At 37.6% G+C, this 16,677-nt stretch overlaps 1 protein-coding gene across 9 annotated transcripts in view; it reads left to right on the forward strand.

Annotated features, from left to right (window-relative positions):
• EYA4 (EYA transcriptional coactivator and phosphatase 4) overlaps positions 1 to 16,677 on the forward strand; it is a 306,025-nt gene that overhangs the window by 47,225 nt on the left and 242,123 nt on the right. For all 9 annotated transcript variants that reach the window (XM_038526049.1, XM_038526048.1, XM_038526050.1 and 6 more), the window contains exon 2: positions 16,558 to 16,656. In XM_038526049.1, the coding sequence (XP_038381977.1) occupies positions 16,624 to 16,656 (33 nt within the window). In that variant the 5' untranslated portion in view covers positions 16,558 to 16,623. The remainder of the gene's footprint in view (positions 1 to 16,557; positions 16,657 to 16,677) is intronic.

Below are 16,677 nucleotides of genomic sequence, written 5' to 3' on the forward strand. Positions count from 1 at the left end.
GGTGAGGGGCCATTCCAGGGGACTTAAGGGACGGTCATAAGTCAGGGGCTTACATTGTGAATCTGCCCCATGCACTGACAAGAAGTCCACAGAAGGCAGAGCAAAACTCAAGTCCATTCAGACACTTCATGCCTGATGTTGAATAAAAAGCCTGTTCATTAGAGAACAGCCAACAAACCAGAGGGTCTATTTTTCCTAAGGAATCCTTGGATTCATAAATTAGGGACTCTCCTCCTCCAAGAATTCAGGTCACATATCTGCTTTCTGATATGTGAAAGCAGAAAGCATTCTTTTTAGAGTGGGTCCTAATGTAAGACTTAGCTATTTTTGTGAATGCTCTATGTTATAAAATACAATTAGGCACTTCCTTTTTTTTCTCCCTGGGGTACTCTCTCCACCTTTGCCTTCCACTGCTCCAGCTCCCTTCAACTAATTGCCCCTCACTCTTTTGCTGCCTACCTGGACAGAACTCTACTTACTTTTCACGGCTTAGCTCAGATGTCACCTCCTCTGGGAAGCCTTCCCTAAGGTTCATGCAGATTTCATTTTTTTCTCTTTGTAATACACCTTTTGGGGGGCTGTTGATATAAAAGCATATTGTGCTGAGGCTAATTATATGTGAATCGGTCTTCTAGAGAGACCTGGACTCACAGAGGGTAGAGATCCTATCTCTGTGTCTGCAGTGCCAGCACCTGGGCGTTTCGGTAGAAATTCACTAACTGCACTATTCCACGTGTGTCTTCAAAGGGCTCGCATCCGAAGCCAGACAGCTACAAAGAAAATCCTGCTTATAGTTTGGACACTGATTCTTTATTCCTTATAGTTTTGGAAGGAATTTTATTGGTTATTTTTTATGCTAACTTATTTAAAGCATCATTTGTACTAAGGTATTAATTGATTTTCTAGAAGAAGAAAAGATATATCCGGCATGAACTTGAATTTTGAATAAACAAATCAAAAAGACAGATTCTAGTTGAGGTTTATAGTCGTCGTACTTCTACTTCTCTCCAGCAGCAAACTTTGGCCTCTCTGGCTGCTTGCTGCGGAGACACACTTCATGTTATTTTGAGGAATTTCTAACCCTCAGAATTATGGATTTCATCTGAGAGCAAGTGTGTTCTGTATTTGTTTATGTCATTGTTTCAAAATATGGGGTCCAGAAATCCCAGATGTGTCTGTTAAAGTATGTGTGGCCTTTTGGTGAGAGAAGTTAGGTCTTTTTCCAGGCACAATTGAGGAAGGAAAATTTTTTGTTTAGTTTTTAGTGGTTTGTTTTTAGGCATTTTCCACAAAAAGATGAGCAAGACCCTTCAAAACCACCAACTTGCTTATTTAGGGGGAAAAAAACCCTCCTGTGTCCAAAAATAACATTAAATTAAAATTATTGTTTCCAATAGTTTCAAAAATTGTGGCTGTATTTCCTTGTATGAGTCACTTCTGAATGCAGTATGTGATTGCACTACCTCATGAGGAGGCGTCTTTGCTCTCTAGTTTAGTGGGTCACATTATTTTCAGAATCACATCAGAAGAGGAATTTACCTCAACTCTATTTTGCAGTAAGGGGTTGAATTAGAGACGTCAAGTGATGTATTCAAAAGGGAGCTAAAAAGAGGACCTCGTCCCAGAGACACCCTGGTGCTCCCAACTTTCTTGTCTTACTTCCTTTATTTTCCTTTGGTTCTGACAAGGAGTTGCAAATCTTGGACGCAGACTACATCTGTGTGTGTCGGCTCCTTGGAGGAGCCTTGGGGAAGTTCTTACGGAGCTGCCGTGCACACAGGGGTAATAATAGCTCCAGAGTGTGCACACAGGGGTAATAATAATACTTGCCTCTTGCCTTGTGGAGTTGTGAGGAATAACTCTGTTCGTATAGGAAAGACCCTGAAAATGTTCAGAATATACTTTATTTTTTTTTTAAATTTTTATTTATTTATGATAGCCACACAGAGAGAGAGAGAGGCAGAGACACAGGCAGAGGGAGAAGCAGGCTCCATGCACCGGGAGCCCGATGTGGGATTCGATCCCGGGTCTCCAGGATCCTGCCCTGGGCCAAAGGCAGGCGCTAAACCACTGCGCCACCCAGGGATCCCCCCAGAGTATACTTTAAATTGATTTCTTTGAATAACCTGCTGGGTGTATTCATTCAAAAAAGGAAACTTGTGCTGCTGAAGCAATATTTTTTTTAAATCCTTTTATTTATTTATTTATTTATTTATTTATTTATTTTTATTTTATTTTTTTTAAAATTTTTTATTTATTTATGATAGTCACAGAGAGAGAGAGAGAGAGAGGCAGAGACAAAGGCAGAGGGAGAAGCAGGCTCCATGCCCCGGGAGCCCGACGTGGGATTTGATCCCGGGTCTCCAGGATCGCGTCCTGGGCCAAAGGCAGGCGCCAAACCGCTGCGCCACCCAGGGATCCCTAAATCCTTTTTTTTAAAGAAAAGAATTCATATGCTTTGTAACATATTAAAACAGATATGAAAAAAGAACCCAGATATGATAGAAACTATTTTGAGGGGAATGACTGGAAGAAAAGAGGCTCCTGGTATGCAGATAAATGGTCTTTATCATGGTCTGATTGGTACCATGAGGTTGCTTATTTAGTATTTATCAGCTGTGTACTTTTGATTTATGTATGTTTTATGGTAATAAAAAGCTAAAAAACACAGATGTATTTAAAGTAAAAAGTGGATGTCCCTCACTTTATTGATTTCCTCCATATTCCACAAATTTGAGTTAATCGTTACACTTTAGTGCACTTCCTTTCAGACTTTTGTTTCTATACATGTGTAAGTGTAAGAACTATGTGAGGTTAAAATTTATTTTTATTTTACACTTGTTTTTATTTTGATACTTTGTATCTTCAATACTTTCCACATCAGTGCATATGATTTTGGATCTCCTATTTAATTAATGTGTATGTTTTATAATTTAACTGTTCTCTTTTTAGTATATATTTAGGTTGCTTGCAGATTTTTACTATTACAAAGAGTGTTGCTGTGGTGGTTTTTATATAACTCTCTGTGTATCTACCCAAAATTCCTGTAGGTAAAACTCTAGACATAGAATTAATAGGTGGAAGAATATGTGTATATTACATAGATTGTGCCAAAACATTTTTTCAAAAAAGTTACAACACCTTGCATCCCTATGATGATGCTTGCCTGTTTCTCATAAAAGCCAAGAACAAAAATTTATGCTTAATTGAACATGGTAATTGTGCTCTGATTCATAAGGAGGCTTATAGTATAGTAAATTCCTTGAGACTCGTACACCAATTGGAAGAGTTCACTGATGAGAGCAAATAATTGTATTAACCCCATGTATAACAAATCTAAGTTATATATAGTTAATATCTCACTTAAGAGTTGTTAGAACTGAGTTATATGAATAATTATTGTATATATTCATACTTCTTTAATTGGTAGGAAGAGAAAAACAGTAACTCATGTTTGTGACATGTTTTCACTTAGTATAAAATATTATAAGAATTATTAGGAGAAATGGCTCTAACTCAGATATTGTTGATGAGAATTTATGAGGAGTTATGTATTATTATTCTATTAAGAGCCAACTATGTGCCAGGCATGATTCTAATCACCTTACTTTTATTACTATAGTTTTTTTTTATTACTATAGTTTTTAACATGTAAGAGAAAGGTATTGACATTGTATTATTAGAAAAGAGGTTACTCCATTCTGAATATATGTGGATAATTATTACTGTATATCAAAATATTGGTTGTCTTATCAATGTATTAATTTGCAAATCTCTGAAATGTTATAATCTGTTTAATGTGCAAATTAAAGTTAATGTATCAAAGTCCAGAGAATTGCTACTCAAGTCCCGGCTAAAGTCGTATGATACATGAAGTTTAAAATGAAGTGTATTAATCAGTTGACTTTATTCTTAGAGTCTACACTGTAGAAAGTTCTGTGTCCAGAATATTTAGCTCCTACAATTTCTGGTTAATTAAGATTCTGGTTAACCTTTAGTGGTTATCTATTGCATTAAAGGAGTAATCCAATTCAAAATAGCTAACTTATTCCTCTAGCATTGGATAAATATGGCTATCAATTTTTGTGGGTTTTTTTCCCGCAGAATTTCCTGTTATTCTAAGGGATTCAATAGGACTTATGCACATAAAACTGAAAATTATATTACTATGGGGAAACTTCTTTGTGCCTTTGAGAAGGAACTCTCTTGCTAACTTAAGTACTATATGTGTGTAGAATAGCTAACATTTTCCTCCCAAGAAATTTCATGTATGCAGTTAAAACACTCTTAAATTGATTAAGGATTTGTTATATATTTCCAGAAGCACTCAAGAGTACTTTTATGGTTATAAGAGTAGAGTGCATTAGAATGCCAGAAACCAGCGAATACGCTAGAGGCCTTCAAAACCATGCCCAACATTCCTGACTGTACCATATAAACATGTGGGGGCAGCCTGGAAAAACAAAACAACTCCCTACCCCCCAAAAATAGGTAAACCTATGATGATAACACTTCAACTGGCTTGAATATTAATTTGACACTTTTTCTGTTAGAAGTAATTTTTATGACTTAGCAAATGGAATGGAGAAGTAATAAATATGACTGGTATTTATTTTTCAGATATCCTTTTACATTAGATTTGACTAGTTACCTTTATACTTTTTGGAAAGCGTATTATGCAACTACCACAGTATTTTGCCTATTAATCAGGGAAGCTAAAAAAAATTTTATAAATGTTGAATCAATACCGTCACTGCTGTGAGGGAATTGAATTTCAAGCAATATACTCTTTTTATAGGGTGAGAAACTGAAGTATGGAGAAATTACAAGGTTTTCCCAAAGCCATACATTGAGTCATGGCAGGCATGGAAATCTACGATTCCATTTGCTTGATTGAACCTGCAACTGCATGAAACTGAAATTATCTATTTCCTGACTTGTGCCTTAGGAGTGTTTCCTTATTTACCTATTTGTTTATTTGCTAGTCCATTCATTCACTCATTAATTTATACATTATATAGGAGTCCATGTTTTTTCAAGATACAGTCTTGACATAGGGAGTGCAAATAATATTTGAATTTATATATCTTAGATGTTTTCTTCAAAGAAACATTGTATTTTTTTCATGACCATGCAAGAGAAAATAAGGCATTAAACAATAAATTGGACTATCCAAGTGTGTGCCACAGAAGTTCTATGAGAAGCACCTGAAGCCTCTTAAGGAACTAATATAGTTTGGGGCTTGAAGAAGGAGTAGGCTGTGGCCCTAGCGAGGCCTGGAGCACAGAATGATGGCCAGAAGAAACCACACTACCCTTCAAGAGTATGGAAAGGACCAGTGTCCACATCCCTACAATCTCTCACATTTAGTTTGATCAAGAGGGGGCAAATTATTCTGCTTCTCTGTCATTTTCTGGAGTTTCAAGTCTCACACTTTTAATTCTTATTTATTGTGATCTTTTCCTTAATAGTTTAACCAGTTTTTTTCCCAAGCTTTCTTCACTCCCACTTTTTTCCCCCTAAGCTATAAGAGTCATATTTAAAGAAAGTAGTATTTTTCTGGGCCAGACCTCACTTTTCTTTGATTAAACAGCTGGTCCATAAGTAACTTCAAATGAGGAAAGTATCCAGTACCTTCCCCCAGCACCATACCCCTGTAAGAAAGGATCCAAATAATACACCATCTGCCCTCTACCTCTTCTACAGAATTTAGTGGGCATTTTTTTTTTTTGGTTGGCTTGTTTATTTTCTTGTTCTTTGCTTGCGGCCCTGAGACTTAGTACTCAGACTTAGCTCCAGCCTTATGGCTCACTAGCTCTTTCCTTGGAAGAGTTCTTTCCCAGGAGGCTCCTCAGGCCTAAGAGCATTTGGAACCCTGGGAGCCTAACCCATAGATTTTACAAACAAGCTCAGGCACATCCAAGTCTTGGGCAAAGTAGACCTTCCAGTAGCTTAAACATTAGTTTTTTTTTCCTTTAATTTTCCCAAAGAATAGTTAGGTCTTCAACAAACCAGCAAACATGGGGATCCCTGGGTGGTTCAGCAGTTTAGCGCCTGCCTTCAGCCCAGGGTGTGATCCTGGAGTCCCCGGATCGAGTTCCACATTGGGCTCCTTGCATGGAGCCTGCTTATGTCTCTGCTTCTCTCTCTGTGTGTCTCTCATAAATAAATAAAAAAAAACTTAAAAAAAAAAAAAACACCAGAATCCTAAGGTAATTCGTTCTCACTGCTTTGAAAATTTATTGCCATTAATTTCCATTTCAGCTAATTGGATTTCCTTTTCATTTTTGTCTGGGTATAAATGTGATATTTGGTATACGCTAATGCTGATCTGTAATAATTTAATGTCAATTTATAATTGAATGTTTTAAAAATAATGATGCCCTATGACCTGGTTCATATCTGTCTTCCATTTAATGCATTTCCTAGGCAATTACACATTTCCAGCGATTGTGGCTGAGTGCGTTCTCCCATAATCCCTGTTGGGAAACAAGGACTTTATTTTGTTAAAGATGTGGTCTTATTTTTTTTTAATCTTTTTTTTTTAAGATTTTATTTTATTTATTTATTCATCAGAGAGAGAGAGAGAGAGAAGAGAAAGAGAGTGAAAGCGAGAGAGGCAGAGACACAGGCAGAGGGAGAAGCCTGCTTCTCTCCATGCAGGGATCCCGACATGGGACTCGATCCCAGGCCTCCAGGATCACGCCCTGGGCTGAAGGCGGCGCTAAACCGCTGAGTCATTGGGGCTGCCCAAAGATGTGGTCTTATTAACTAGGGGTATTTAACTTGAAGTAAAAAGATTTAGGGGTGACGTGAATGATAGCGCTCACTTAATATCTAACAGCCTGCCATATATATATATATTAATATTTTATTTATTTATTCATGATAGACAGAGAGAGAGAGAGAGAGAGAGAGAGAGAGGCAGAGACACAGGCAGAGGGAGAAGCAGGCTCCATTCAGGGAGCCTGACATGGGACTTGATCCTGGGACTCCAGGACTGTGCCCTGGGCCAAAGGCAGGCGCTAAACCGCTGAGCCACCCAGGGATCCCCCAGCCTGCCATATATATTAAAGCAGGATTCCGCTTATGCTTTGTGTCTCTGGTGGGTAGAATAGAGTGGAAATTCTGAAAGGTAGATTTAAAAACTAATATACAAGGAAAAATGGAAAGAAGGAAAGAGAGGGAGGTGGTTCTATTACTGGTACTAAGATGTTTCAAATATTCTATCTATAGACACTCATATGATCAATTTGTAAATAAACCACACTTATTTTTGTATTACTCATGACCCCAAGACCAAGAAATAAGATTTTTTAGATTCCATTCATATCCTCTAAGTTTCTCTTGAAGTCAGAACATAGAGTAAGGAAGCACAATATGGAATTGAACAACACCAATTTTATTCGAGATATTGTTTTCTGAAATCTTCTATCTTTACCCTTTAAAATGTTCTTGGATTTTTAGAAGCTATAATGACAGTGTTTTGTTAATGTGATTCTACTTTGAATGCAGTTATGAAGCCAGTGGAATGCTTTTATCCTCTGATGCCAAAGGGGAATTTATTGAGAGGGAAGAAGGTATTCTAATTTTTGTGGATCCAGCCTCAATTAAAACTCTGTAAAAAAAAATTTCAAGTGTCTGAAGTTTTAGGAAGGCAAGTGACATCATATATAATTAAATCCCTAACTAATATTCACTGTAGACACAATTCAAACAAGTAACTTGGCTCTGGATTAGTCAAATTTTTTGTAATATTTTATATCTCTTTGTGTTTACTTTGTTATATATTGGGTTCTGTACCACCCACAAAATAAAAAAAAAAAGATGGCTCTAAGTTGTCACACCTTGATTCCTGAGAAATTGATAATGTGGAAAATTTGAGAGAAAAATGAGTGTTTATGTTGTTATTGTTTGTTGCTATTAATTTCACTCAAGGGTCTGGATACTGAGTATTTTTGTTAATTTATTTACATCTTCTATTTTGCAGATTTGCTATGTAAGTCATTCATTTCTTTTTTAAGATTTCAGGGCATATACTAAGAAAACATTTTGTATAGCTTTTCCCCAAGTTTATGTATTTATTTTTTATAGTGTGATTCCTTCAACTTTCTTTCCTTTCCTTCTGTCTCTTTGTTTTAAGCATACTTACATTTTTCAGATTGTCCTATAATCTTAGATTTTGAATCCCAGTTTCCCTGTTGTTGCATCTGCTGTCTGTATTGTGTTTAGTGTCTTTATGTAGCTTATCATTTTTGATGAATTTGAGAATTTTGATGAATACTCTCAGAATCCTTTCTGTCCTATGGGATAATCTTGCATTTACATCCCCTGGTGTCTAGGGATTTCAAGCCTCTGGATCAGTCTTGATTTTAGTTTTTTGGTTTGAGGTTTCCATACCAGAAATGCAATAACAATTTAGAATTTGCATTTTAGCAAGACTGAGGGTTTGATTTTTTGATTTATCTCAAGTAATTATTTTCTTTTACTCTCTTCCCAAAGATTCCATCATAAGACAGGCTTCCTCACTGAGTCAGATGGTGGGCTGAGTTTTCTAGCCTTCTTTCGATAAAAGAGACAGAATTCTCAGATTTTCTTTTTATACATTGCCACTTTTATTTCCTGCCCATCTCCATCTCCATCGATGAAGATAATGACAACAGAAACAACACACTAACAAAAATATCTTTTCCTCTCATCTTTTCCATATGATACATTTTTCAGGAACCATGGTGTGACACCAGCAAGTTATATTTGCCTTAGGAGTCATATTTATTTCCTATGTCCTTTTGATTTGTCTTTAATGTTATCCTGCATATCTACCTTTTCTCTAGGTGCCTTTCAGCCATCACATCAGTTCAGATTTGCTTGATTTCTTATCTAGATCTCTGTAACGGCCTTCAAGTTGCTCTTTAAATTTGATGACTATTAATCTTGTTTTTCAAAAAATCCAAAGTAGATATGTTGTAATTTTATGACACATCCTATCCTGTGTTCACATTTTAGTGATACCAAAATATAGTAATAATCAAGATTTGTTCACTAATAATCTAGTTTCTCACTCCTGCTTTAATGAATTCAAACTTCTTTTCTGAAAATATTTTCCTTTCTCTTTCACACACCCATCTATAATTCTGTTACCAGAAGCATCAATCTCTCAACACTAAAGAAACTAGTCACAACTTTGATGTTATGTAGAATGGCAAACTGAAAAGCAGTAAATGGTAATAATGTAGTTAAGATGTTCATTTTTATAAACTTAATGTAAGTTCAGAGAATTGGTCAAGGACTGGTGACTTTTGACTACTATCTAAATATAGGTAGTTAATGCATCTTCTGGAGATCACTGATTAATATAATATTCTTAGTAGAGCAGAGTTAAAATCATTACATTTCCATAAGAAATTGTACTTACTGTACAGTAAAAATGTTAAAATGTTTTAATTCATTATATAGAAGGCAAAATAAAAAAGCAAATATTTTTCTCACTCTGTCATGAGTAATCAAATGGCTTGTATTTTTGAAGTACTGATTTTTATTTAATTTCAATAAAATATAATACAATACATAAAATAGGAAGAGAATAATATTTAGAGGCATTCATGACCTATTGTAAGGCCATACCATTATCCAGTGGTAAAACAAGGACTCAGTACAGACTGTTTTATTTAGAGATGTTTATTCGGAATCACTACATTTATATTCCCACTAAGAAAACTATCTTTTGTACCTCTAGGATATCAAGAGGTGAATACTAAGTTTAGGAGCTATGTTTTAAAATTCTTTCAAAGTGTCAAATTTTCCTCAAGAGCGGCATAAAGTCATCAGATGTGTGTTAAGTAATACATAGGGTCAATATATTCTTCATCAGAAAAGTTTCCTAGGTATGGAAGAGAGGTTTATGGCTGAAAAAACAGACTATTGGAGCGAAAAGGCAAAAGTAGTTTTCCTGCCAGGCTACAGGTCAAACAGAGCTAGATGAACCATTACAGGGTACACACACACACACACAAACAAAAAGCTCAGCAGAATAATAGTGAAGTTTGGTTGGGAGGAGCAGCAGAGGCAGCACCTGAGCCTGCAGAGTCTGCCGAAGTGTTTGTAGGGGTAACAAGTTGCTCAAGCTCAGATTTCTTTCAAGTTGTATCTCTGGGACCATCCAGTTATATGGGTCTGTGTTTCCTAGGATAACTAGCCAACCAGCAGCAATTATCAACACAAACAACATAGAAATACTTGGCTGGCATTGTTTGTCGGAAGTCAAGTGATCATCATTTATAATTCCAGGAAGACTATTGCCAAAAAATGAACCTATCTCTAATGACCCAGGTGATGATCATGAAATTAAGCTGGTGAGAATTATAGCATGAGAAATCAACCCCATTATTATTAAACATTTTGTGTTAAATGTGACTATTTTGCAAAGTTCACGCTCTACAAAACAGTTCAACATAGCTTGGCATCTAGTTTTTAGTTTGGTTTCATGGAAGGCAATTGAAGCTGCACAGAGTGCTCATTACTGTTCACCCAGATCTGTCTCTTGGACACCTTTGCTGTTTTCCTTTTGTGCAAGTAGGGACAAGGGTCACGTGCATAGTCAAAGAATGCGCATGTCCACCTCTGAACAGTTGGCCGCAGGATTAGAGCTGCGTGTTCTTTGTTCTGTTGGCTTTCCTCATGGGCCTGCTGCCTGAGCTGCCAAGACCGGCCAGGGCTTGTCTCTGCTTCACAGACACATCAGTGGCATTGGAGGGCAGTGGAGGTACCTTGCTGTGCAGTATGTGAAAGCAGTGCCCTCTGGACAGTTGGCTCCAGCCATGATATCTGAATGATGTCAGGATATTGTAAGTTGTTAGACTTCCTGTACAATCGCAGTTTTATGTCAGGCAATATGCTTAATAAAAGAGGGAATTTAATTGAACACTGTGAGGATAGCTCATGAAATCCAAGGCAGAATTGAATAGCCAAGCAGCAGGAAGGGCACAGAAACAGTTGAAACTTCAGGAGTAATAAGATCCAGGTCCTTCAGTTTTGCCAGGACTTACTCACCATCCTCTCCTTTGCTGCTCTTTCTGGGTCACCTTCCTTCTGTTGCTCCCTCCCTAACAGACCAGGTTTTTCCACACATCTATAAAGAGTGCCCAAGTTTGTTTGGTTTTATAAGGATTTTATTTATTTATTTATTTATTTATTTATTTATTTATTTATTTATTTAGAGACGGCATGAGCAGGGGTGGGGGGGAGAGAGAATCTTAAGCAGACCCCTCACTGAGCGAGGCGCCTGATGTGGGGATCCGTATCATGATCCCGAGATCATGACCTGAGCTGAAATCAAGAGTCAGATAGCAGACTGAGTCCCCCAGGTGCCCCAGGAGTTTTATATCCGAGTGATTTTGCCACTAAAGGAGGACCACCAGCCTGTTACATTCCCAGGCTCACATCCTAAGCGATAGGAAGGAATTGTGATGCATCATTAGATACAAGTAATTTGGTGTAACTGGAAAGAACTGTGTCGTCTAAAGGGTTATGTACTGAATTCCAAATTTGGATCAGTGTAGTTATAATATGGGCTCATGTGGGCAAACACAGTATGTTTTTGGAAATGTATTTGCCCTTTGAAAAATCTAAAAGTGAAGCCATAGATTAGCCATTCTGAATGACAGAATGTAATAGAAGGATACCCTCTCCTGGCCCAGGAAATTTTGCACATGCACATAGATTATTCAGTGCCCCCACCTAAGTTTAAAGGGGGCCTTGTCAATAGTTATGGGTATCTATCCATGCACCTCCCTCCACATCTCTGGATCTGCACTGGGTTTGGGACCGGAGTTTGGGCAGCCATGTAAAATGCGGTCTCATATCTTTCCCTAAGGCATGTGGATCATGGGTAGGTGTTATATTCCTTTCCCCACTCCCTTCTTTGTGTGGCAGCAGAGCCTGTAGTGGGCATATACCGCCCCCCCCATCCCCCCAGGAGACTCTGGGGCAGTCCCAGCCTTTGACTGTGAGCTCTGTGCTGTGTGCTGATTGTGTTGGTAGTGCTAAGGATAAGGGAATGGCAAGTACAGTGGAACGGAGCCCAGGGAGAAGGAAGGTGAAGCTCTCCCACTGGGGATAGGCAGAAGGCCCTAGGGAGCAGAGACAGCTGACTAGGGGTTATCTTTCATGGGATTCTTCTAGATACAGCCACAACTTCCGGTAGGACCAATGAAAGAATGTCTGGTTTATCCTAAAGGTAGGGTAAAGCTCTGACTTGTTTTAAGAAAATCCAATTATATCTCTACTGTAAAGCATCTCTCTAGTGGCACTGTGCAAAGTCAAGTCCAGGGAGCAACTCTGGAGAGAAGGTGCTGCTCAGGAGGCCGTGGCTCCCCTCTGGGCAAGGGCCATGGATGGCTTGTGTTGATGTCATGGCAGTGAGGAGAGAAACATGGAGAGATTTGAGTGAACTCTGTGGGATACTGACAGCACTTTGTAACTTAGGGAATTGGACAGGGGTAGGCAAGGAATCTGTGACAAAGCACAGGTCTCTGGCTTTAATGGCTGGATGGAGGCTGTGCCATGTGTGCACATCATCCAGAGGTGTAGTATTCCCATGTGTGGCTGTGGTCCTTGTCCCGTGCCAGCCTTGGCACAGAGAGCCGCCCCCTTCACGTTCATGTTTACTCAGCCAGAGGAAAGCAGGCCTGGACAATCTAGTTTTCACTGAAGCTTTTGTTAGAAAGGCAGATCTTGAGGGTGAGGGCTGCATCACACACTCTACAAACTTCTCACGTCTCTCTCAACATCTTCTTTTTCCCTTTGCTGTCTCCACCACCTGGACCAGGCCTCAGTACCGTGTTCCATTTCTGAGGATTTTCCTATGACTTGAGAGATGAATCTCATTATATATTTAAACCAGAAGAATTGTTGGTTTTTTAAATTCTAATTGTCTAAGACAGAAGACTTTTGTAGCTCACTTCTAGAGCAGGGTTGAAGAAAATGATATCATCATCCACTCTCTCTGTATACTGAGAACCTGACTGCAGGAGAAATAATCTAACATGAAATGGGTGGGGTTGCTATTATTCCTTTTTGAATTCACCTTTTCTGGGGGAATGGCCTTGAAATAGAGCTGGGAACTAGATTATTGCCTCATAAAACAGCAAGAGGTTATTGTTATTCCTTAATTTTATATCTTTATTATGAGGTAATACTTCTCTTACTTGATTTGAAGAGTGTTCTTGTCTTTTTCTCATATATTTGTGAAAATGAAATGTTAAGAGATTTAGCATAACAACCATTGCTAAATTATGATGTAAAATAATACTGTGTCTGCAATTAGGCTAGGTAGTTTTACTTGGTTCAATAATATAAAATCACTGGGCTCATAATATTTTAGTACCTTAGTGTGTTTGGCAAAAAAAGAAATTCATGTTACCGTAAAGAAGTTAAACTAAGTAGCAATCTCAAATTTAAGGAAACATAAAGCAAAGTATTATGTTGTAACATGGAACATTAACGCAAATAGCTCCCCAACTGGAACGTTAAATAGATTCTCAATGGGCGGTTAACAGAAAAAGGCTGGTTTTTTCTTAAATCTCTTATGTTCCAACATCTTTACTGAAGTCTTAATTTTTAATTTCATTTGAGTTATTACCAGTGTCCTGAGATGGTAGTCCTTCCAGAAAATGATTACTTCTTTCCTAATGATCCATATTCTTAATTTGTTAGCTATCCTTTATGAAACGGATATGACATTTAAACCTTGATGACGTCTTAAAAATCATTTTAGTGTGGTAACTATACATATGTTGTAGGTTGAATTGTATCCCCTAAATTCTAACCCCCTTACCTGTGAATGCGATCTTACATGGAAGTAGTGTCTTGGCAGAAGGAATTAAGTTAAGATGATGTTTTAACTGGATTAGGGTAGATCCTAATCCAATGGCTGGTTACTTATGGGAATAGGAAAAGTTTGCACACAGAGGCACACACACAGAAAGCCGAGTCAAGAGACGCATGGGAAGAATATTGTTGACCATAGAAGCAAAGATTGGAGTGATGCATCTACAAGCCAAGGGATGCCAATCTTGTTGGCAACACTAGAAACTAGGAAGAGACTAGGAATGATCTTTTTCTAGAATCTCCAGAAGGAGCATGGACCTGATGGCACCCTAATCTAGGACTTCTTGCTGTCAGAACTATGAGAGAATGAATTTCTATTGGTCAGAGCCACCCGGTTTGTGATACTTTTTAAGAATAGCAGCCTCAGGAATGCTTGGCCAGTCTGTTAACCAGGTAGCGAGGAGAAAATGCCTCTAAAAGAGATGACCTGCACAGTTCCATCTGGTAGGATGGAGGAAGAGTTGATGAGGTGGGCTGGTGTCAGTCTGAGCAAGGTCAGCATCAGCTGCACTTAACTGGGATGCGCCCACACCCAAGGTGAGCCTGACCTTAGTGGTCTTGGTCTCCTTGAAGAGAGGGGGCAGTACGCAGGGCCAAGGATGGGGACGGAGGACTTTAATGATAGGAGGAGCAAGCAAGTGCCCAAGAAGAATCAGGATGAGGATGAAAGACCCAGATTGGATGTGGGGAGCCAGTCCTTAAGGAGCAGGGGAGAGGGGAGATGAAAGACAGCAGAGACGTGAGGCAAGAGGCAGAGCCCTGTTTTCCAATTGCCATTTCTCATGCCCATCCCCAGTACAAAAATAGTGTTGGTAAATCTTGAACTCCCTGCCTACTTAACTTCCTGAGTCGAAATGCATGCTGCCACACCTTTCACAGTGCTTCGTGTTGTGTTTACCCTTCCTTATCATTTCATATATGCTGTAAAATTGTGCTGTTCTTTTGAGCGATGCTTTTCTGGTCTTGGAAGTATACTTAATCAGTGTCATATGGAGACTGTCACATTACATATATACAAGTTACATCACTGTTTTATGACTTTTAACTCTTAGGATTGAAAAAAAAACCTTTAATCTACATGTCTGGGTGTTCTGTCCATAAAACAATTTAAAATTATACTTCTAATTTCGTTTGTGATTTAAAAAAAAAGATTTTATTCACTCATGATAGACACACAGAGAAAGGCAGAGACACACAGGCCGAGGGAGAAGCAGGCTCCCGTCTGAGCAGGGAGTCCAATGCAGGACTCGATCCCAAGACCCCGGGATCATGAACTGAGCCCAAGGCAGATGCTCAACCATTGAGTCACCTAGGTTACACCTCCTTTGTAATTTTTAAAATGTCTTTTATTCTAATAAGGGAATTAATAGGGTTGTTGTAGAAAATAATTGCAACACAGAAAAGAAAGCCACGTCTACCTGGCTTGTAGTAGGGAATGTAAATGAATGGATGTATGTAAAATGGAGCAAAAAACCATCATATGTTGAATTTCAGTAAAATGGGGAAAATGTTTCTGCAGGACACTTACTAGAATACTTTCACTTAAATTATATCTTCAGAGAATTCTGATGTCACTAAAACATTACTTCAAGTGTGAGTTTAGTAGTTTATATCTAATTTATGCCCATAAGAAACACCTTTTTTTACATAAATCTTTTTTAATCTCATATTCTTTTTATTTTTAAAATTACTATTTAAAGGGCCACAACTGTATCATTGCTATTTTAAATTGCACTTTATTTATTAATGAATTTGAATATTGTTTTGTGGTGGTAGACCATTTTTCTGTAGAGGTGTGTGTGCATTTCTGTTTACATTGTAAGAAGGAGCATTAGCCTCTTTTGTTTGATATTTGTGCAGATATTTCTTTTTGTATTTTCATGTATCTTTTAATTTTATTATTTTTTGATGTGTTGTGAGGTGATTCAAGAGGTTGTTTGGCTCTTTTGTTTTATATTCCATTATTTTTATGAAATTCTTTTCCATTTAGGAATTAAAAGAAATTATGTCTATTTTTCTAGAGTTTTTTTACACTTCAGTTTGCCTGGAGATTTTTAAATATATGGTATGGAGTAAAGATGAACTTGTTTTAAATAATTAACTGATGGTCTCACTATGGTTTGTTAATGAATTGTCCTTCCCATATATGTTTGTAATGCCTTCTTTATTGTAGTAATGTTATTTTTGTTTCCTATTTAAAGTTGAGCATATATTTTATGAAACTGAATAATAATCATCTGATAATTCGGACAAAATTTCCTTTATAGCAAGCTATAAGATACACACTGTATTTTCTCATTTCACATGCTTTAGAAAGTGAACAATTAATGCGAACTTTAATTTTTTATCTGCCAATTGCTTAATGGCAGATCTCTTTCAGCAAAATAGTGTATATTAAGTGTTTATTGCAGACTGTGTCTCCAAAATTGTCCTCAGATGTTATTGTTTATTTGTAGTATTCCTTAGTAGCTGTTCATGAATTCCAGTTTTACTGTGATTTTCAAGATCATTAGGTCTATAAAATATGGAGATAATATTAATGAGTTTTGTTCTTTGAAAGTAATCGATTACCCACTATTACATAAATCATAATATGCTTTGGTAATTTGAAAATAAATAAAAAAGATAAATTTTTCAGTTTTTTTCTTTGTTTCCCTCTTTTTGTTTTAGATAGTCCACTTTTAATTGAAAGAAGCTGCTTCTACCTGGGGGTGGCAGGAGAAGTGAGAAAACCACATGGAAGACTCCCAGGACTTAAATGAGCAATCAGTAAGTCTTAATATGGTCTCA

This window comes from Canis lupus, chromosome 1 (genome assembly GCF_011100685.1).
Source record: "Canis lupus familiaris isolate Mischka breed German Shepherd chromosome 1, alternate assembly UU_Cfam_GSD_1.0, whole genome shotgun sequence".
Classification (NCBI taxonomy): domain Eukaryota; kingdom Metazoa; phylum Chordata; class Mammalia; order Carnivora; family Canidae; genus Canis; species Canis lupus.